Genomic DNA, 22,948 nt, shown 5'->3' on the forward strand with positions numbered 1-22,948 from the left:
TTAACTTTTTTACAAGTCCACCATATATGGTAATAAGTGGCATCTTCACAATCACATCTCCAACATTTAGCCTGTACATTAGGATACATACATGACAACTTTTTGGGGTCTAAATGCCATCTATAAAACATCTTATAAAAATTTTCTCTCATATTTTGCGCTTGTGTAAATTTAACATTCCTCACCCAAATTCTTTCCCAAGTTTCCAACATTATTATTATTAGAAATAGTAGAAAGTTTAGATAACTTGCTATACATAATATGGAAGATAGGAGTAAATATCAACACATCTACCAGAAGTCATATTCAAAGCTATGCTATGTTGATCATACTTAAAATGTTAGCAAAAGTTTTAAATGCAATTATGGCAGTGTAACATCTCATGTTCCTGCACTACTGACCACAAAACATGAAAGCAAACAACCTTGCAGAAAAGTTTTGGCATGATTGAACAGAACCAATACAATGAAAAAAAAGATCAAGATAATCTTTTCCAGAATAAGGATTGCTAAAGTGCTGTTAAAACAAACTACTACAGTTTTCTCTAGTTTCATCTTTTCCTAAATTTGTCTCTCAAATCTCCAAAGCAGACTTGGATGACCAGTGGGAAGAGATTCTGATTTTTCAATATTTCCATTTCTTGACCAATTGATAATGTTCAATTTCATGCACTATTTTTCCCATCTAGTGAAAATCTAGGGGTAATCTATGTCTGTTTTCAACAATCTAATTCTTTCCAGTGCAGTTAAGAATATTACTCCAGAATGTTTATATAAAAACATGGCACATTTGGAGGTGTAAAGCTGGTTTAGCCTGTCCCAAGTGTATTAATCATATTAATTTATTCATTATGGGAAGAGAAGAAGGCACAATATTAACTAGCCATTCCATCTTCCCTTTTATCATGCCCAGATTTATCTCATATGGAAATACTATGCTACCTTTTTAATGAGAAGAATTAAGAATTTTCCAAACGCAGCCAAAATTTGTGCCATTGCAACAATAATCAGGAGTTACTGGACATGACTGACCTCTAGATATGTTTAGTTTAAGGCACAAATAGTTTTTACTATTGGATATTGGATTCTGTATTCTTACCTTACCTTTTATTTTATTTTGGTCTTTTACAGGAGGAGGAGGAGGAGGTGGAGGAGGAGGAGATCTAATCAGCCTTTCAAGTTGAGTTAGTACAATATGATAATGGGCACTTTGATAATGCAGGAATGCAAACACAGTTAATGTTTCAAATTAGACTGAGAAGTAATCACATCATTTTCACAGTTTGATTAAAGCATCAACTTGTTTCTTCTGAGTCTGTACCACATGGTACATTTTATGTTATAGTCATTATTAAGCTGCACTTTAATTCCTATTTTAAGGCAACATAGTTTGGGCAAATGATCATTTGTTCAGGGCAATATGCTGATTCTGTAAACTGCTTAGAGAGGGCTGTAAAGCACTATGAAGTGGTATATAAGTCTAAGCACTATTGCTATTAAATGTTGAGATTTATATAAGGGGCTCCACTTGTTATAGTCGACTGGGTCACCTGTAGAGCAATTCAATTTACATCAACTATACTATGTGGTAAAGAGATAGTAAGACTGAAAAAATATTTTTAAAAATGCTCTCCTTTGCCATAGAAAACTAATAGAATGATTCATATGGCATAAGCAAAAGAATTGCATGACATTAATGGCAATGGCAAAAATCCCTGTAATTTAGGTTTGTTGAACATGGGCCAGGTGCAAAGCTACTTGCAATAATGATTCAAAGCCCCTTTTCTTTAAACCTGGGTTGCTTCCAAGCCATCTTGGACAATTGCATAAGTAATTGTGTAATTTGAACACATTTCTGTTTACTCAAAACTATAATAAATATGCACAACAGTTCAGAGAGAATTAATGAGGTATTACATTAGACTCCAAATCAATCATGAGAAAGTACACTTCGAAACAGTGCAGCTAAACAGTGTGACTGGAAAATTTATTGGACAAGACTTCTACTGTGTCAGGTAAGAAGTAATTAATAAAGCAGAGGAGCCAAAAGTGATACAAGTTACATGGCTCCATTGAGCAAAATATCTATCTTCTGGCTGGCATATCCCAAATTACCTTAGCTGTCAACTTCTGAAGTTCTTCCAAGAAAAAGAAAAAGAAGGGGGGGGGAGAAAGAAAAGCCATGACGTCCCACTAACTTTACTTTCTTTCAAGACTAATAAGCAAATGGGAATATTTAATTAAGCCAAAAGATTGAGTGCTAGATATAGAACCTTTTGTGCCTTACTAATTGTATTATTTCTCCCATGGAGCTTGTTTACTTATTATGCTGTTCTCTTGCTCTTTTGCCAGAGATGCTTACTTCTCCCATTTAGGCAGTTTACAGGCCCCGAACTGCATTACATATAATTCCCTCAGCCTGATTGCTGGCTAAAAAGCTTCTAAGAATGGAGTGGTGCAAGATGCTTTGGTATGCTATGTATTATCCTTGTTTCATGAGCTGCACTGTTTCTGGTTTCCTTCCAGGTAGATTCAAGGCCCTAGTTATGACCTATAAAATCCTATATGGCCTAGAGTTGGTCACTTGAGGGATCACCTAATATCCATAGTGTAGTCTGGCTAATTCAGTCCAACAGAGTTGCTGCAACTTCCTTTGATCAAGTATGGCCATCTATCAGAACTTGGAAGCATGCCTTCTCTGTTGAAGTGCCTGTCTTCCTGAGATATGAATGGCTTTCACTCTGATGAACTTTGAAGGGTCTTAACGAGAACCACCAGGTCTTTAGACATTAATCAGAAACCGCTACAAAAATATATGCAACCAAATAAAAATTGAATGCACCAATTACCACACCAAACAAGATCTTCTGCGCACAAAATCCAATTGTGCTTTTTATAATTTTGTGAACAACAAACTTAAAGACTCAAGATCCATCCCTCCACTAAAAGGATCTAACAGTAAAGAATATAATGATGAAAGAGTTAAAGCAAACCTCTTTAACACATTCTTTGGCTCAGTCTTTGTTAACAGTAATGGCTCATACCCAACATTCCCCAGTCGTACCAACAATGAGTACAATGACCTAACACAAATAGATTTCATAGAAGATAATGTTGAAAAGGCCCTTCGCAAAAATGAAACCATTTCTATCCATTGGACCTAATGGACTATGTGCATACTTCTAAAAAAAGCTTTTCACTAATATAGCAGAACCCCTAAGCATAATCTTTGAAAAAGCTTTCACGACCAGCTCCCTTCCCAAACTTTGGTCACTAGCCACGGTCATTCCTGTCTTCAAAAAAGGAGACCCCAGCCTAGTTGAAAATTACAGACCAATCTCTTTATACTGCATCACCTGCAAAGTAATGGAATCAATCATCAACCAATCCATTACCCTCCACCTGGAAACAAACAACCTACTCTCTAATAAACAATTTGGTTTCAGAAAAAATTTATCCTGTAATTTACAGCTTCTTCACTGCAAAAACATATGGACCACAAATCTTGATCAGGGCAAAGCAATAGATGCAATTTACATAGACTTCTATAAAGCTTTTGACTTTGTGGTACATGACAAACTTCTCCTAAAACTAAAATCCTGGACCATCTCCGGACCCGTCCAGAACTGGATAACAGTGTTCCTGTCAAATAGACAACAAGTGGTCAAAATAGGTAATGTCCTATCAAATCCTGTTCCTGTTAATAGTGGCATTCCCCAAGGCAGTGTTCTTGGACCAACACTCTTCATATTATACATTAATGATCTCTGTGACCATATTACAAATAATTGTGTTCTCTTCGCTGACGATGTTAAACTATTCAACACTACCAACAATACAGCTACCCTTCAAAAAGACCTTGACTTTGTGTCAGAATGGCCAAAAACTTGGCAACTCCAAATCTCAACCAGCAAATGCTCTGTCTTACACATTGGAAAAAAGAATCTGAACACTAAATACAAGCTTGATGGTCATTACCTTGTAGATGACCCCCACCCTGTTAAAGACCTTGGAGTTTTCATATCAAATGATCTAAGTGCCAAAGCCCACTGCAACTACATCGCAAAAAAGGCTTTAAGAGTTGTAAACTTAATATTGCATAGCTTCTTCTCCAGAAACACTGCACTACTAACCAGAGCATATAAAACATTCGCTAGACCAATTCTTGAATACAGCTCACCTGTTCGGAACCCATACCTCATTTCGGATATTAATACAATTGAGCGTGTCCAGAAATATTTTACAAGAAGACTTCTCCACTCCTCTGATTACCACAAAATACCTTATACCACCAGACTTGAAATCCTGGGTTTAAAAAATTTAGAACTCCGCCGCCTTTGACATGACCTGAGTTTAACTCATAGAATCATCTGTTACAATGACCTTCCTGTTGAAGACTACTTCAGCTTCAATCACAACAATACACGAGCACACAATAGATTTAAGCTTAATGTGAACCACTCCAATCTCGATTGCAGAAAATATGACTTCAGCAACAGAGTTGTTAATGCCTGGAATGCACTACCAGACTCTGTGGACTCTTCCCCAAATCCCCAAAGCTTTAACCAAAAACTATCTACAATTGACCTCTCACCATTCCTAAGAGGTCTGTAAGGGGCATACATAAGAGCACCTACGTGCCTACCATTCCTGTCCTAATGTTCCCTTTGATTGTATACAATTTCATATAGTTATTATAAATATGCTTATATATCGTATAGTTATTTCATACTTATGCTTATATATACTGTTGTGACAAAATAAATAAATAAATAATTCTAGGGTGGTGTACAATCCAGTATGTGTTCTTGATAACAATTCTGTTTATTATTCTCTTTAGAGCAGGGGTAACAAACTCAAGGCCCGGGGCCAGATCCGGCGTATAGGGTGCTTAGATCTGGCCTGTGGGGCTGCCCTGGAAACAGCGAAGGACTGGCCTGCAGTGCCTCTGCCAGCAAAAATGGAGCTCAGGAGGCTGTGTTTTCAGCCAGGACAGCTTCCTGCAGCCCTCTGTCAGCTAAAACAGATTCTTTTTATCTTATTTTCACTGGCAGAGGGCTCCAGGAAGTTGTCCCGGCCAAAAATGGAGCCCATGGCCACGCAGGGCCCCCTGAGCTTCATTTTTGCTGGCAGAGGGCCATGCCCCATCCTTTCCCCTGAGGTCAAACACAACCCTGATGTGGCCCTCAATGAAATCAAGTTTGACACCCCTGCTTTAGACTATATATATTTGTCTTGTTCTTTATCAAGGTTCAGTTGGAGTCAGGCACATCTAAATCAAAACAAACAATCCAGAACAATTCATGCTAGTGAACTCTGAAATCTACAGGTGTCAATTAATGCTGGTAGATGAAAGAAGCCATTCCTTGAGCAATCCTATTGAATTTCATCATCTCAACCATCAGAACCATGATAGATGCTTTTTTCTAGCTACTTTGTTCTTTGCACACTGCCAAGGACACATGAAAGAATGGCAATAGGTAGTCATGACATTACTAGTATTATGCAACTGTAAATAAGTAACTTCAGTTAATTCTGCTCCATTGAAAGAGATTCTAGTATTACATAGCTGTATTAAACAGGTTAAATGAAAAATGTCATGGCAGTAAATCCAATTTTAAACCAACAGAGTAGATACTATGAATCTGCTTTCAACTGAATGGGTTTCCCAACACATAACCAAATGGATTTGATACAGCAAAAAATATGCTAGAAAAATCACCCAGAGAATATACTATTGAGAAAATCTTAAACTACCCCAGTTAACATATCCAAGTATAACCTCATAAACTCTGCCTGCATAACCGACATGACTGCAAAGAAAGACAGAATCTCTCCTGGATTCTATCTGTAGCCCAGAGCATCAAAAGACAATTCAAGTCACCAAACAGGAAGGAGGACTCTACCATGTTCCCACTGTTGTCCCCAAAGGTTTGGAAAACTATGATAGAGTATGGCTCTTTGTGCCTCCTCAGAGATTCTCCAGACAAGCAATTGTATAGCAATACAATAATCTGAGGAATTGTTGGTGTTCTCTATGAGCTTGATTGTTTGCTTGCAGACATCTCATTATCCAGTTGCAGTGATATTACCTAACTGGGTAACAAAATGTCCTCGAGCAAACAAACAAACAAACAAACAAACAAACAAACAAACTCAGTGAGCACCAAGGACTCCATGGTTCAGCCGCAAGCTACAGATATTCTTTTATAGTGTCACTCTGACCCTGAAGCCTTCTCCACCCACTTTTCCAATCCCTGAAAGACTGCAACTATAGCTTGAGTACACTTGCTGTTTATGAATACAACCTTCCTTAATATCAAAATCAGCATGTTGAAGAAAACCTAGAAGAAGTAACCAGTTCTTATTGATGTGTGCCCCCATTAAACAACTATGAGCAGCTTGTTTATTAGTGATCACAGGGTTGCCATAGCAATCAAATTCCAAATAAAGGTAACATTAAATACTTTTCCCCCTTATGAACCTACAAACTGCGTTTACTATTTACTATTACTGTCAAATAATATAATGAAGAATGCTTTAGAGCAGGGATCTCAAACTCAAGACCCTGGGGGCAGATCTAATCTCCAGGGTGCTTAGATTTGGCCTGTGGGGCCACCCTGGAAACAGTGAAGGACTGGCCCATGGTGCCTCTGCCAATGAAAATGGAGCTCAGAAGGCCATTAACGTCCCTCTTGATCTCCGTTTTCGCTGGCAGAGGGTTTCAGAAGGTTGTCACAGCCAAAAACAGAGCTTGAGAGCCCATTTTTGCTGGCAGAGCACTTCGGCCACCACAGGCACCCCCAACATAAGTGACATCGAGCTGACCATAGTTGCCCTGGCCACAGCCATCCCAGCCCCCAAAGGTCAAACACAGCCCTGATGTGGCCCTCAATGAAATCGAGTTTGACACCCCTGCTTTAGAGTGATGCCTGAGACCATCAGCATATTCTTTTAAAGCTACTTACCAGTGTAGTAAAGATGTAATGATAGTATTCTGTCATCATTCCCATTGCTAAACCCTGTAAAGAAAAAAATCAGTATACACATTAACTTTTTAAGAAGTTAGGTAACATAGCTTCATTATTTCTGCAGTTACTCTTATTGCTGTTTTTAATCACACCTATGAGAACAATGGAAAGTTCCCATGAGATGAAGATGTGCATAAAAGTATAGGGCTAGAATTATACTAAAATTAGGCCAAGCAAATCATTCTTAAGCAGTTAGAGCAGATAACTGGCTATTAAAAGAATTAATGAAACGAAACTGTAGATAGAAAGATTATTATTAGACTGTTTAGTGTTGCAAATTTGAAAGAAGCAGATTATCATTATTGGGGTTACCAACCAAACAAATCTAATGGAAGATGTGGCATTAATTTCATTTATTCTATAGTTTTCATTATATAATGAATACTCACTGAAGAAATTTAAATTAAAAACAATTGAGTCAAAGAAGCTAAAATAGAAGTGCTGACAATTAAATCTAAATCTCCCTCTACAAAAAAAAGGCATGCATCAAATATTAGCCCTGAACCAATATTTATTTATGCTGATGTCTGATATGAATACCGTAGTATATAAATTCTAATGCAGGTTGTAGAATTCAAAAAATACTAACCATTAAATAAATGTTGTTTTTTCTACCTCCTGAACCAGAACTAACTTTAGCTTCCCATTTTAGGCTTTTCTTAATTACCTCTTTGTTTAATAAACAAGAATTCCACTCTCCTTCATGATGTTGTCATTACATTAAATTGATTAAATAACTCCAAAGAAGTATTTTAAACCAAGCAAATATCTGCCTAAACTAGCAGACACTTAGAGGTGCAAATAGTGGACCTGATGCACCTCCAATGATTGGAGATGACATCTTGGTGGAGATTATTAACTGAGCAGTAAACCTGAACTTGCAGAATTTATTTAAATAAAGGACAAGTCACATGATCACCCACATGTGTTCTGGGAGGCTGGTCCTCATGGGAAGCCTATAGGATCCAAAGGGAATCTGTGAGTAAACTCTTGATGAAGCATCAGGAGCCAAGGAAGAAGCAACAAGCTTTCAGCCACATGCAGAGTCTGCATTAAGGATAATGAGTCTGACCCAAACAAACCCCATTTTCTGAAACACATTTCAGTATAAATATTCTATCACTAAAAGAGATCTTCTAAACTTCAGTCCATCAAATGCTTCAAGAAAAGTCGAGTTTGCTGTCTGATCATGATTTAAACTGGATGATATATAATTATAATTACATACACAAGGAGCAATAAATACTTATTTTCAGGCTACTTTATTATTTTTACATATTTTTGTTTGCTTATTTTGCACATAGGTACCTTGGAAATCCTTGCTTGTCAAAAAAAAAATCAGCAGTGAAATACCTTTTATATGTACAAAGGAGGACGGCTATAAAACAAGGGCACCAGTCAGCTCTAATCCTTATAAAGCATCCATTTGTTTTTGCTGACATGGGAACTATCAAAAGCTACATTTGTTGTTCACTTACAGCATATTGGTACATTATAAATAATGCAGCTTGGCTGATGGACTAACTTTTTGTTCTGGTTGCTTGGTTGCCAGTGGGTTTGGGTGGTGTGTTTTTTTAGGTTTTTTTATTATTATTATTATTTTAAAGCTAGCTTCACTCTAGTAAACATTTCGGAACCAAATGTTTTAATGCAGGAGAAAAATTAACCTAGAGTCAGCAATTTCAGGTTTATTTTTTAGGCCATGAAACTTGGTTCTAACTTTTTCTTGATGAGTAAAAAACAGTTTTCATCCTTACAAGGAACATTGCTCATGCAGAGACTTTTATCATAGGCCCCATTTTTCTGCCATGAAAGGAAGCCTCTTTTGTCTCTCCCCAGAAAAGTTGTCTCATAGATAAGATAATAATAATAATAATAATAATAATAATAATAATAATAATAATAATAATAATAATAATAATATATTTTAATTTGTATACCGCCCTTCTCCCGAAGGACTGAGGGCAGTTAACAGCCAGATAAAAACAACAGTCAAATGCATACAATATAAATAAAACAATAGCTAAAAAACTTATTCAAAATTTGGCCCAAAATTTAAAATATATTTAAAACCCTAAAAACAAATTAAAAATTAAAAGACCCATAAAAACTTCTAAAAATTATTCTATGCCAGTCCTGCGCGGAAAAATAGGTACATCTTAAGCTCGCGGCGAAAGGTCCGAAGGTCAGGGAGCTGTCGAAGTCCAGGGGGAAATTTGTTCCATAGGGTAGGAGCCCCCACAGAGAAGGCCCTTCCCCTGGGGGCCACCAGCCGACATTGCTTGGCTGACGGCACCCTAAGGAGTCCCTCTCTGTGAGAGCGCACGGGTCGGTGGGAGGCAAACGGTGGCAGTAGGCAGTCCCGTAAGTAACCCAGTCCTAAGCCATGGAGCGCTTTAAAGGTGGTAAGCAACACCCTGAAGTGCACCCGGAAGACCACAGACAGCCAGTGCAGCTTGCGCAGGATTGGTGTTATATGGGAGTTCCGGACAGCTCCCTCTATCACTCGCGCAGCTGCATTCTGGACTAACTGGAGTCTCCGGGTGCTCTTCAAGGGGAGCCCCATGTAGAGAGCATTGCAGTAGTCCAGGCGAGAGGTAACAAGAGCATGATTGACTGTACATAAGGTCAAGAAAGGGGCACAACTGGTGGATCAGGCGTACCTGATAAAAAGCTCTCCTGGAGACGGTCTTCAAATGGTCTTCGAAGGACAACCGCCCATCCAGGAGAACGCCTAAGTTGCGCACCCTCTCTATCGGAGCCAGTGACTCGCCCCCAACAGTCAGCCGTGGTTGCAGCTGACTGTACCGGGATGCCGGCATCCACAGCCACTCTGTCTTGGAGGGGTTGAGTTTGAGCCTGTTTCTCCCCATCCAGACCCGTACGGCTTCCAGACACCGGGACAGCACTTCGACAGCTTCGTTGGGGTGGCCTGGGGTGGAAATGTATAGCTGCGTATCATCAGCGTACAGTTGGTAACTCACCCCAAGGCCACTGATGATCTCACCCAACGGCTTCATATAGATGTTGAACAGGAGGGGCGAGAGAATCGACCCCTGCGGCACCCCATACATGAGGTGCCTCATAGTCGATCTCTGCCCTCCTGCCAACACCGTCTGCGACCGGTCAGAGAGGTAGGAGGAGAACCACCGAAAAACGGTGCCTCCCACTCCCAAACTCTCTAGCCGGTGCAGCAGGATACCATGGTTGATGGTATCAAAAGCCGCTGAGAGATCTAACAGGACCAGGGCAGAGGAATAACCCCTGTCCCGAGCCCTCCAGAGATCATCAACCAACGCGACCAAAGCTGTCTCCGTGCTGTATCCAGGCCGAAAACCGGACTGGAATGGGTCCAGATAGACTGTTTCATCCAGGAATTGGGGTAGCTGGCATGCCACCACACTCTCTACAACCTTCGCCACAAAGCGAAGGTTGGAGACAGGATGGTAATTACCTAAAATGGTCGGGTCCAGGCTTCTTGAGGAGGGGTCTCACCACTACCCCTTTCAAGGTGGGAGGGACAACCCTCTCCAACAAAGAAGCATTAATAATTCCCTGGAGCCAGCCCCGTGTCACCTCCTGTGTGGCCAGCACCAACCAAGAGGGACACGGGTCCAGTAAACATGTAGTGGCATTAAGCCTTCCCAGCAACCTTTCCACCTCCTCGGGAGTCACAGGATTGAACTCATCCCAAACAGTCTCAACAAGAAAAGGCTCTGACGTCACCTGAATCTACCCAATTTTGGTCCAACCCGTCCAAAGATGGGTGGTACAAAAATCTAATCAATAAAATAAAAGGGTTAGAAACAAAGCTAGTATCTTGAACATAAGGGGGACTGCCATAATCGTACCTGAGCAGCTGAACTGTGGTTCTTAGCAATGTAAATGTTGTTTGCAGTGGTGAAATCCAATTGTTTTTACTACCGGTTCTGTGGGTGTGGCTTGGTGGGCGTGGTGTGGCTTGGTGAGTGTGGCTTGGTGGGCATGGCAGGGGAAGGATATTGCAAAATCCCCATTCCCTCCCCACTCCCCACTGGGGGAAGGATACTGCAAAATCCCCATTCCCTCCCCACTCTGGGGCCAGCCAGAGGTGGTAATTGCCAGTTCTCCAAGCCAGGGGTCTCCAACCTTGGTCCTTTTAAGACTTGTGGACTTCAACTCCCAGAGTCCCTCAGTCCACAAGTCTTAAAGGGACCAAGGCTGAGATCCCTGCTCCAAACTACTCAAAATTTCCACTACTGGTTCTCCAAACTGCTCAAAATTTCCTCTACCGATTTTCCAGAACCTGCTGGATTTCACCCCTGGTTGTCTGCCTCTCTGGTTAGAAAAATTAGAAATCTATATGACGGGGTCTCCAATCTGGGAGTTGAAGTCCATCAGGCTTAAAGTTGCCAAGGTTGGAGACCCCTGATCTGTACCAAAGGACCCTCAAATTTTAGCATTGTCATAACCAACCTGAGATAATGTTCATTTTGCAAACTTGTGGAACAGGGTGCTATAGAACATGACGCTATATCTGCGTGTGGAAATCTTTTTTTATTTTATTTATTTATTTATTTTGTCACAACAATATATATAAGTATTATACAGAAAAGATTATATAGTGTATAAACATATATATGAGTAAATAATAGGAGGAATAAGCATATATATATATAAGAAGAAGAAAAGAAAAACAATACGACAGGAACGGTAGGCACGTTTGTGCTCTTATGCACGCCCCTTATGGTCCTCCTAGAAATGGGGTGAGATCAATATTAGAAAGTTTTTGGTTAAAGCTTTTGGGATTATGGGAAGAGACCACAGAGTCAGGTAATCTCTAAAATTACCTAATCTCTAAGATTCTGGCTGCTGACTCTTAACAGCTCATGATCTATCCTTGCTTATTTAAAGGTGGGTTTCCACAGCTTTCCTTTTACAGCACCTGCATTTGTACAACCTGTCTGACTAAAACACAGTTTGTTAACTTTGAAACGCACCATATGCTGCAAGCTTAGGGCACTTGCAGACAAACAGCCTTTCCACTTTGCAGCCCTTGGAATGTCACTTCAAACACATCACCAATCCATCTGAGCTCTTCCAGAACTCCACTATTTGCTACCTAGGCCTATCTAGAGAATCCATGGGGCTCATAGAGATCAAGAGCCCAACAACAATTTTCTCTCTGAACTGTGGCCAATCAAGATTCAACAGTAAATACCTGCTCTTAGCATATTAAATCAGAGGTCTTCACACTTGGCAGCTTTAAGACTTGTGGACTTTAACTCCCAGAATTCTCCATCCAGCTATCCTGGCTGGAGAATTCTGGGAGTTAAAGTCCACAAGTCTTAAAGCTGCCACATTTGGGAATCCCTGTATTAAATGAACCAAGAGTGCTGATTCATTGCTTGGACTAATTATTAATCATCAGTTGTTGTTTTTAATTGGGATTTTGTAACACGGTCATAGCAATTTCTTTTCTTTTGAAATAATTATCCCTCTTATCCATACGAATCCTTCTAATACAAGTAGTCCTCGACTTATAACAGTTCCTATAGTGACTGTTCAAAGTTACAATAGCACTGAAAAAGGGACTTATGACCATTTTTCACTCTTCCGACCATTACAACATCCCTGAGGTCACATGATCAAAATTCAGATGCTTGGCAACTGACTCATATTTATGACATTTGTATTGTCCTGTGGTCATATTATCTCTTTTTGTGACTTTCTAACAAGAAAAGTCAATGGGGAATCCAGATTCACTTAACAATCATGTTACTAACTTAATAACTGCAGTGATTCACTTAAATGGGACACAAAAGGTTGGTAAAATTGGACAAAGCTCACTTAACAATGTCTCACTTAGTAACATAAATCTTAGACTCAATTGTGGTCGTAAGGACAGGACTTCCTGAACTTTGAGAGACTACTGAATTTTCACTGAAAATTGGAATTAAAACATAATGTTTTATGTAAATCAAAATACATCTGAACAGATGACAATATAGACATAGGACCTCTGGTGGCTCAGACTGCTAAGACAGTCTGTCATTAACACAGCTGCTTGCAATTACTGCAGGTTCAAGTCCCACCAGGCCCAAGGTTGACTCAGCCTTCCATCCTTTATAAGGTAGGTAAAATGAGGACCCAGATTGTTGGGGGCAATAAGTTGACTTTGTATATAATATACAAATGGATGAAGACTATCGCTTAACATAGTGTAAGCCACCCTGAGTCTTTGGAGAAGGGCGGGATATAAATGCAAATAAAAAAAAAAGACACATGCATGGTATTACAGTTTTTATTTTTAGGTTCCTCTGAACTAAATTGAAAACCACTTGTGTTCTCTTCACTTCTGGGGATTTGAAATGCTGAGAACCAGGAATAAAAATCACTGCCTTGTTTTGAGCTGCCAGAGATCCTAGAATAACAACAACAACAACAAAACCTTATTCCCACCATAAACCAGAGAATGAATTATAAATACCATGAATGTGCGGTTCATTTCTTGATGAAAAAAAAAAAAAAGAAGAGGAAACTGACAGAGATTAACTAATTTCACTCTTAGCCATTTTGTTATGAAGAAAAAATGAAAAATTTTCAAGCCAGAATTTCCCTTACAGGATCTGCTAAGGGAGATGAGTTCAGGTACACAAAACAGAAAAGACGAAATCTCTCCAAACAAGAAACTATGGGCTACCACAGAAGTTCCACAGAATTACAACATTTCTTGATGAAATCCATTTACAGCAGTTCCTCTTGTACTGCATATGAACTTTAAGTAAATCAGTTCAACTCCTGAAGAGCTGCTATGGCATGTGATCACAGAGGCGAGAAGGTCACTGTGAAGTAGGACCTGTAAAGGTTCCCTTTTGGGATGCAAAGTAGATCACTCATCTCAGCACAGAAGAAATTGAATGACGGTACTTGAGATAATATGTAAAATTAAATAATCACAGCACATTAATAATTGGAAATGAAAAGGGCAGACTTATACCTTGAAGTATATCAGCCAGCTTTTTAGAATATTTATGGTTAGAGGATAATCTATTTTCTTTGCATATTGAGCTTGGAAAATCAAGGACTAGTTCAAGAATGACTTTTCTGTATTTTCTATTAGTTTGCCTGTATCAAGAGCCTTCTTCAATTGTTCTTTTAAAAAATGTTGAAAATATGGTCATATCCTGATGTTCTATCTGAATTCTCCTGCTTTCCCATATCTCTTCACATTCACATGGGAGATCTAAGGAAGAACTGAAAATCACATTTGATTGACTTTGATTTTAGCTCTTTTTTCCAGTCTGGAACTCTGGGCCATATTATTTATCAGTTTAGCTAACTTCACACTTCCTCCTAAAGGCTGAAAAACAAGAGACAGGAGTAATGGGAGAATTTAGAGGGTGGAGTCCTTGTACATGATCCTTTCTTCTATGTTCCTTAAGTCTCCCAAGCCCATTCAGAATAAGTGAACCATGCTTCCATGTAGCTGCAGCTCATAGGTTAATGTCCATGTTAAGGCTAAACACACTGGCTTCAGAATGTCTATTGTCTCTGAGAAAAGGTAAGGGAAGTGGAAAAGGTATGCTTACCTGTTTTAAAATACCTGCTGCCATCTCATGACTGCAGTCAAAGATGACATGGAATTCTTTGCCTCTTTTCATCTCCTTGAGCAAGGGCTTGGCATCCTTGGTGTCAGAGGGTAATTGGCGAATTTTTAGACGCAAATTGTACCTTGATGGAGCCTTAATAAGTTCTTGCAATCGAATGAGACCTTTGTTCAGAGAAATAAGATAAGACAAAGGATTTCAGAAGGTACATTATAGAAAGAACAAAGGGAAGCTATCAAAATGTTAATAAACTGACACAATAGCTTTTAGCCTATCATCACTGCTGTACTTCTAAAACGTGTTTCCTTTTTATTTCCTCACCATTATGTAAAGTATATACATAAACCAACTTTTGAAAATGGTATATGAGCACTTCCTTGCCAAAGCCTCACCCTTTCCTTCTTTGCTAATATTGATTGAAAATAAGGAGTTCAGTTTACCCCATGAAACAAATCTTCCTTATCTGAAACTTATGGTAATTTTTTACCTCATAATATGTAGCGGTACATTAATTGGTTAAACCAATATGCTTCACTAATAGTTTGCAGTCACCCTATTTTAAAAAGTCTTGCATATAGATTTCGTTCATTAGACTTTGCACGGACCGTCCTCAGATCATCTACATCAATGTTCTGAAGATATTTAGCCTCCTTAATCATATAATTAGGATTGCTTCATTCATTGCAATAATTCAGTTATTAAGTTATGCATGACAGAAATTAAAGCTACCATATTAGAGATTTTACCAGGTGCACTGACCGCATCAAGAAAAAGATTCTAGATTTACAACCTGGAAAAAAATAAGGGATAGAATATTGTACATATAGTACTTAAAAGGCCATCCCAACCCCCCCCCCAAAATATATGTATACAAAATGCAGTGTTATGGAATAAGAGTCAGCCTAATAGAGTAGCAGAATTTAAGAATGGAAAAAGATGAAAATGTTGGGGGGGGGGAACCAGATTTAATGGATGTATCACATATTTTAATCCAAATGGATATTTAGCTAAGGGTTAAATCTGTAATTTCATGTTCATATTCAAAACAGATTCAGCTGTCTAAAATGTATTCCCATCTGCGATAGGTAATGGCTTGCAATATGAATCCAAGATGGATTGATATTATAAATTATGGGCATGCATCCATTCAGGTTATTTGATGTATTATTAACTGGGTAAAAGTTTCCCTTGATACTAACCAAATGCCTTGTCCTTCTTATATTAGATTCTTTTTTAATTTAAAATTTATATAAGTAAGAAGTTTATGCAGTAGGGTGAAGTGTCATCCTCCAACATAATTTGACTGAGCATGTTCACCATAACAATCATATTCAAATTATCAAAGAGGTGCTCAATGCATTTTCTCAAACTTCCAAAAGTCCCTCTTGCTGAAAAGGTAAATGAGTATAAATCGGGACTACTAAGATTATCAGTGTCAAAATTTTGACTGCTTTCTCCAAATTTGGTCCCAAAGTGTAGTTTTTAAAATGAAAAAAAAACTAGAAATTAAGATTACATGATTGAAAGAAAATTTGTATTTGATTTTAATTAAAAATTAAATTATGTTATATCAGTTTTAATTTTTGTCTGTTTTTTTAAAACAAACTTTACTGCGTTTCAGAAGAAATAAAATACAAAGTAAAATAAAAAGAATGATTGGGAGGGGAAGAGATCAAATGGATAAAGACGTTTAAAAAGTAACAATATGGAAAAAATACAAAAGGAGAAACTTTTGACTTTCTTCCAGGGGTGAAATCTAAAAAAATTTCCCTACCGGTTCTGTCAGCGTGGCTTAAGTAGTGACTGTGGCTTGGTGGTCAGATGGCTTGGTGGGCATGGCCAATAACAATAAATAATAAAAATAATAAACAAAGTATAAAAAAATAAGAGGTACCAAAAACCAACTTTCACACTTTACACACACACAACACAACACAACTGACTCACACACAATGTAAAAGCAGCTGCACTTCACACTTCACATAGCCACAAAAAGCTCAAAAACCAACTTTCACACTTTACACACACACACAACACAACACAACTGACTCACACACAATGTAAAAGCAGCTGCACTTCACACTTCACACAGCCACAAAAAGCTCAAAAACCAACTTTCACACTTTACACACAAACAACTAACACACACACACACACAATATGCCACATACAGCTTTCTGAGATTTTGTGTGTTTGTGTAGTTAGATTGAAACACTACAGAAATACACCAAATTTCAGAAAGCTGCACAAATATTTTATTTTATTATTTTATTTTATTTTATTTTATTGTGGACTTCAAATCCCAGAGTTCCTCAGCTAGCAAAGCCAGCCAGTCGACCACCGAGGAAATAGATTAGCTGAGCGATTGATTCTGTCTGGGCTTAAACTGAAACTGCTTTCGGGCTGGAAAGAGAGCCATGCGTTCATCAGTAATCAGGTAAGTGCCTTAGAATCTCTACTTTTACTTGTAGAAAACATGTTTTATTAGAGTTCTGCTGTTTTTTACTTTTAAAGGCCTGTTTCAGCTGAAGCAAAACTGTCTTTTAAAAGTAAAAAAAAAAACCTCTGCAGATGGTGCAGCTCAGCAGAGGCAGGGGGGCGGGGCCAGGGATTTTTGCTACCGGTCCTCCAAACCAGCAGCCACCATCGCTACCGGATTGCATGATCCCATCCGATCCGGGAGCATTTCACCCCTGCTTTCTTCAGTATAGGTACAAATGTATAATAAAGTACCTTCTTACTCTAAGTTAAAACAAAAAGACAAAAACATGATATTAAATTAATACACAAATCAAATAATCAAAATAACCTCTTAGCCTAAATTTAAAAATAAAAAGTACAAGATATATATGTCAAATAACAACAATAAAATACACAATATTTCCATAATCAGATCAAATTGTTGAGTTTTTGTCTGTGTTTTTAAAATACATCTTTCATAGGCCAAATATGACCCTGAACATAGCACAATTACACAATTCTGTTTAAATGGATTCTTAGAATTAATTTTGGGGATTCAGACACAGTGGAATAAGAACTGGATGAAAACATTTCTTTAAAAATGATAAACGTAGTTTCTACATACTCCATAGCTTTGGTAATGTTTATTAAATGTTTACATCAATCATAGACCTCCTGAATTTTAAATGTTTATTTATTAGCTGGTGATCCAATCTGCAAAAAAAGCAACTCTGAATGACTTACAATTTGTAGGAAGTGTAAAAATCACCCCTGGAAAACCATAAAAATATCCAAAAATATCCAAAATCATTTTTTTTACCATTTAGGAAAATAAGTAAATAATCTGTTTAATCACTGGGAACTGTTCTTATCCCACTACTACACAAAATGAGAAATTACACTGTTATCCTTAGTTGGTAGGCATTTTACTATAAAGTTTCATGATAAATGAGACCACAAAAATGCTAAGAAAACTATTAATACTGGAAGCACCTTAGCATGTTTATAGTAAGGCAGAATTACCTAGTTTAGTTTCCAGCAAAAGGCTTTTGGCCTCACAGTATGTATTAGCTCTTCATACATGTCATTTTCTTTTTTTAAAAAAATCAACAGATATTTCTGCCGGGGTCATAATGCATTTTCTGCAGACCAACTTCCTGATTATAGCTGTCTTCAATTACCAATAGTCCTTGACTTACAGCCTGTCATTTAACAACCCTTTGGAGTTATGACAGCCTTAGAAAGGGTAAACCAGTTTTGGCCAATACCCATTCAAGAGATTGGGTTTGGACTTATAACTGTGGGCTTTGCTTAATGGTCACTGTAAAAACATTTGTAATATTGGGTCAGGTTATGTGGGTGCCTCACTTTACAACTGTCATGACTTATAACTGTAATTCTGGCCCAATTATGGCTGTAAATCAAGGACTACCACAAGTGTATGAACCAGAAAACTCATCAAGTGACCATTCCAATTAAACCTCATCTGCCAGTACAGATCAAATGATTCCTTTTTCCTTCAGATACTTGTGAATTCAAAGTTAATCTTTGCAGGAGAAAAACTGAATGTGCACAGGCTTTTAAGCAGTGGTGGGATTCAGCTGGTTCGCACCTGTTCGCTAAAACCGGTTGTTAACTGTTTGCTCACTTCGCCGAATCGGCTAAAGCCTCACCCCTCCCTCCCAGTCTCTCCTCGCTGGGAGAGCTTGCTAAGGCCACATTTGGGCCTGTGTAGGCCTCCCCTGACCTGCTACAGGCTTAAATAGAGCCTCTGTGGGCCCAATCCTATGTCTGCCCTGGCCTCTTACAAACCAAAGTGGAGCCTCCATGCTCCTGATCCCATATCCCATTTGGGCCTCCCTAGGGCTCCCCTGCCTGTTACAGACTAAAATGGAGGCTCCATGGGCCCGATCCAGCCCCCCAAGCCCTGTTTGGGGCCTCCCTAGGACTCTCCCAGCCTGTTACAGACTGAAATGGAGCCTCCATGGGCCAGATCTGGCCCTCCCAGGTCCCATTTGGGCCTTCCTAGGGCTCCCCAGGCCTGTTACAGGCTGAAATGAAGCCTCCATGGGCCCAAACCATCCTCCCAGGCCGTGTTCGGGGCTCCCTAGGCCTCCCCCAGCCTGTTAAAGACCTAAATGAAGCCCTCCTAGGCCTCATTTCCCATGTCTTTACTGTACTTACTTTTCAAAGAGCTGCAGAAGAGGCAGAGAAGCCATGTGACAGAGAAGCAAAGTCTTTTATTCAGAAGCTGGTGAAGCTGTAAGAACATGAGATGTAAGGAAAACAACTTTCCCATCTGAATAAAAGACATTAGCATCTCTGCCATGATTGGCTGATGTTTCTACTTCAATCCCTGAAGCTGGCCCCAAGTGAAAGGCTTTTACTCAGAAGCTGGTGAAAATGTTTTCCTTAGTTTTCACGTTCTTAAAGCTTTGCCATCATCTGAATAAAACACTTTGGCTTCTCTGCCAGTTGGTCAGCCACTTCTGGACCTCTGGAGATCAGAGGTGGGTTTCAGCAGGTTCTGACCAGTTCTGGAGAACCGGTAGCAGAAATTTTGAGCAGTTCAGAGTAAAAATTCTTACTGGCCCCCATCCCCATCTGTTCTCTGCCTCCCATGTCCCAGCTGATCGGGAGGAAATGGGGACTTTGTAGTATCCTTCCCCTGCCATGCCCACCAAGCCATGCTGTTCTGTCCCCTCCCTTCCTTTCCAAAACAATACACCAGCCTTCACAATCCCAGCCTTCAGTCCAAAGCAGTCAAAGAGCAAGTAGTCCGTAACTTTATCCAACACAAGGGCCTACGGAGCACTCTCCCTGCTTTTATCCCCTGTGGGGTGTGGCTCCATGACTCAGCACTCCCTGGGTCTGCCCCACCCCTTCCTCTGCTGTGCACGCTTCTCTTGGCATCATTGTTTCACATCTAGCCAAGATTGAGCCTCAGCAGCTGGTTCTTGGGGCTTTGCCAGTGGAGGAGGAGGGGTCGGGGGAAAGAGGCCTTGTCAGCTCCTCCTCCTCCTCCTGGCCTGCAGCTGGAACCTGAGATGGTGCCAGGGAGGAGGAAGATCCAGAGGGGGAAGGAGGCCTTGCCAGCTCCTCCTCCTCACTCTCTGAGTCATCCGGCTCCAGGAGGCCCGGCCCGGAGGCCAGAGCCACAACACATGCCCACCAAGCCACGCCATGCCCACCAAGCCACACTCACAAAACCGGTAGTAAAAAAAATTGAAACCCACCACTGCTGGAGATCTTCCTAAGTAAGTAATAAATGGGAAATGGGGTGGGGAGGAATACGTGGAATCTAAGATACTAGCAAAGCAGGCCCAGTCTATGAAGACCCAGCAAGGCAGGATGGGGTGGGGGAAGCAATTGTGGGAACCCCAGGGGAGCATGAGGTATCTCAGTGGATTGGGGGAGGCCTTGGATGGTCTGATCCAGCACTAGGCCCCACACGCTGTTCCCCAGCCTGAGATACCTCATGTGCATTTAAAGACCTGTGCGTTCGATTAACAAATGCATTGGGGAAACCAGGGAGTGATCACATTCATTTAATGTGATTCAATCAAACAAATCCCCAGGTTACAAATGTAATTGGCAGGCTCTATTATATTTGTAACTGGAGGATTACCTGTATAATGAGAGTGAGGGAGGGTCTCCAGAAAGTCCTGCCTTAGTACCACACGAGTCCCATGTCACGCCCACCATGGCCATGCCCACCCTGTCACACAACCACTCAGACATGCCTACCCAGCCAGTCACTGGGCCGGAGAACCAGTTGTTAAATTATTTGAATCCCACCACTGCTTTTAAGTGAGCCATGAATATAATTTACATGGAATTCAGCAAACTTATATTTATGGAAAAACTTTCAGCCTAGCAAATAGATTTCCTAAAGGCCAGTTTCCACAATCCTTGAACTGGGTTTATGGAAGAACTATTCCAAATAATTCAGAAAGATGATGCCAGTAAAGTCCATTTTGTGTCAGCGAACATGAGCCAGTCCCCAGAACTTTTGATTATCATCTATGAGAGCTGACTTTTAGTTTCACTTCAGCAGTTTAAAACTGTGAAGATTAAATTAATCTAACAATAATCTATAGAAGAAAATAGGAATAAAATAGTAAGAATAATCTTATTTATTTTATTTTTATTTTTATTTATTTTATTTATTTGTCGTAACAATATATACAAGCATTGCATAAAGGGTTATATAATATATGAACGTATATATGAGGAGAAACGAGGTACTATAAACATATATATACATAGGGGAAGAAACAATAGGACAGGAACGGTAGGCACGTTTGTGCTCTTATGCACGCCCCTTGTCCCAATATACAAACTAGGCAAGCAGAATTGTAAATTACCATGTTTTGATACTAGGTTACTTCTCGCATTATGTCTGCTACCTTTTCTGCTAAGTAGTTTAATGTTGAATACTAAGAAGAGTGAAGAGGAAGAAGAAAAGAATAACAAATCAACCTATCACTAATTGATTATCAACTATGTGCTACAAATTCATCCAAAGAAATGTACACATATACCCCATTATCAGAAGGTGATGCATTAACCGTTCACGAATGTTGAGTACATGAATGAATTATCAATGAAGCTGTAAGAATGCCTCACTAAAATCTATTTAAAGAACTTAATTTATAAAAATTCAATAGAGTCTTCTAAGAGCCTCTTGGAAAAAATTTAATAGCATTCTGTCAACCATGGAACATTGGAACTCTTCACAGCTATAAGAGAAGACAAAGAGGAATGACAGAGAAGAAGAGAGGAACAAACACTAGAATAGATAGGAATTAATGAGGCTGCATTCTGCTATATTATTCCATTGGTGCAACTTGCTCAGTGTTGTATGAAGTGACTGACACTGTTCTCTAGGATTTCAGATATGAAACTATTCCAGCCCTGTAAACATTGGGAATTGAAGCTGGCACCTTCTTCATGCAAAGCAAAAATCTCACTGCTTAATAAAATATATCCTGTCCAAATAAATGTGTCTATTATTAGTATTGCAAGCTAAGGTACAGATTTAGAACTTGAGCAAACATAGCATGCTAACAGTTTAAAAAGAAGCTGCACTAATAAATGATAAGACTGAACATTTCTGTCTAAAGATAAAGGTAAGATTCCCTCGCACAGGCGTGTTAGTCATTTTCAGCTCTAGGGGTGGTGCTCATCTCCATTTCTAAGCCAAAGAGCCAGCACTGTCCGAAGACATCTCTGTGGTCATGTGCCAGCATGACTAAATGCTGAAGGTGCGCAGAGTATAGTTACCTTCCCACCAAAGTGGTCCCTATTTTTCTACTTGCATTTTTTACATGCCTTCGAACTGCTAGGTTGGCAGAAGCTGGGACAAGTAACGAGAGCTCACTCCGTTACACAGCACTAGGGATTCGAACCGCTGAACTGCTGACCTTCTAATCTACAAGCTCAGCATCTTAGCCACTGAGGCACCGCGTCCCTTCTCTCTACAGGAGAAAAAAAACAGGTTTCATATTATGCACTAAATCTTTTTTAAAAAAAAAATATATGGTTCATACCAGGGATGAAATGCTCCCGGTTCGAACTGGATCACCTGATCCAGTAGTGATCTTGGCGGGTGGTTCGGAGAATCAGTAGCAATCACAGTGCAAGGCTATGCCCACCTGCCCAGCTGTTGTTACTTCCTGGTTTTAACCAGGAAGTAATGTGTTTTGTACCCTCTGCGCATGCAAAGAAAGGTTTTCCACATGTGCAGAGGGTGTGCGCGGTGCGTGCACTTCCAAACCAGTAAGGAAGATAAGTAGGTAACAAGACAATGGTCCTAGAAGTATTCTGCAGGAAGTTTCATCATGAATCTATAATGTCCTGGATTTTA

General features: G+C 39.6%; 1 protein-coding gene across 3 annotated transcripts in view; it reads right to left on the bottom strand.

Moving 5' to 3' along the window:
• GRIK2 (glutamate ionotropic receptor kainate type subunit 2) overlaps positions 1 to 22,948 on the bottom strand; it is a 510,695-nt gene that overhangs the window by 259,515 nt on the left and 228,232 nt on the right. For all 3 annotated transcript variants that reach the window (XM_058174749.1, XM_058174739.1, XM_058174730.1), the window contains exons 4-5: positions 14,602 to 14,783; positions 6,968 to 7,021 (exon numbers count right to left, since the gene is read on the bottom strand). In XM_058174749.1, coding sequence (XP_058030732.1) covers positions 6,968 to 7,021; positions 14,602 to 14,783 — 236 coding nt within the window. The remainder of the gene's footprint in view (positions 1 to 6,967; positions 7,022 to 14,601; positions 14,784 to 22,948) is intronic.

Source organism: Ahaetulla prasina, chromosome 1 (genome assembly GCF_028640845.1).
Source record: "Ahaetulla prasina isolate Xishuangbanna chromosome 1, ASM2864084v1, whole genome shotgun sequence".
NCBI lineage: Eukaryota > Metazoa > Chordata > Lepidosauria > Squamata > Colubridae > Ahaetulla > Ahaetulla prasina.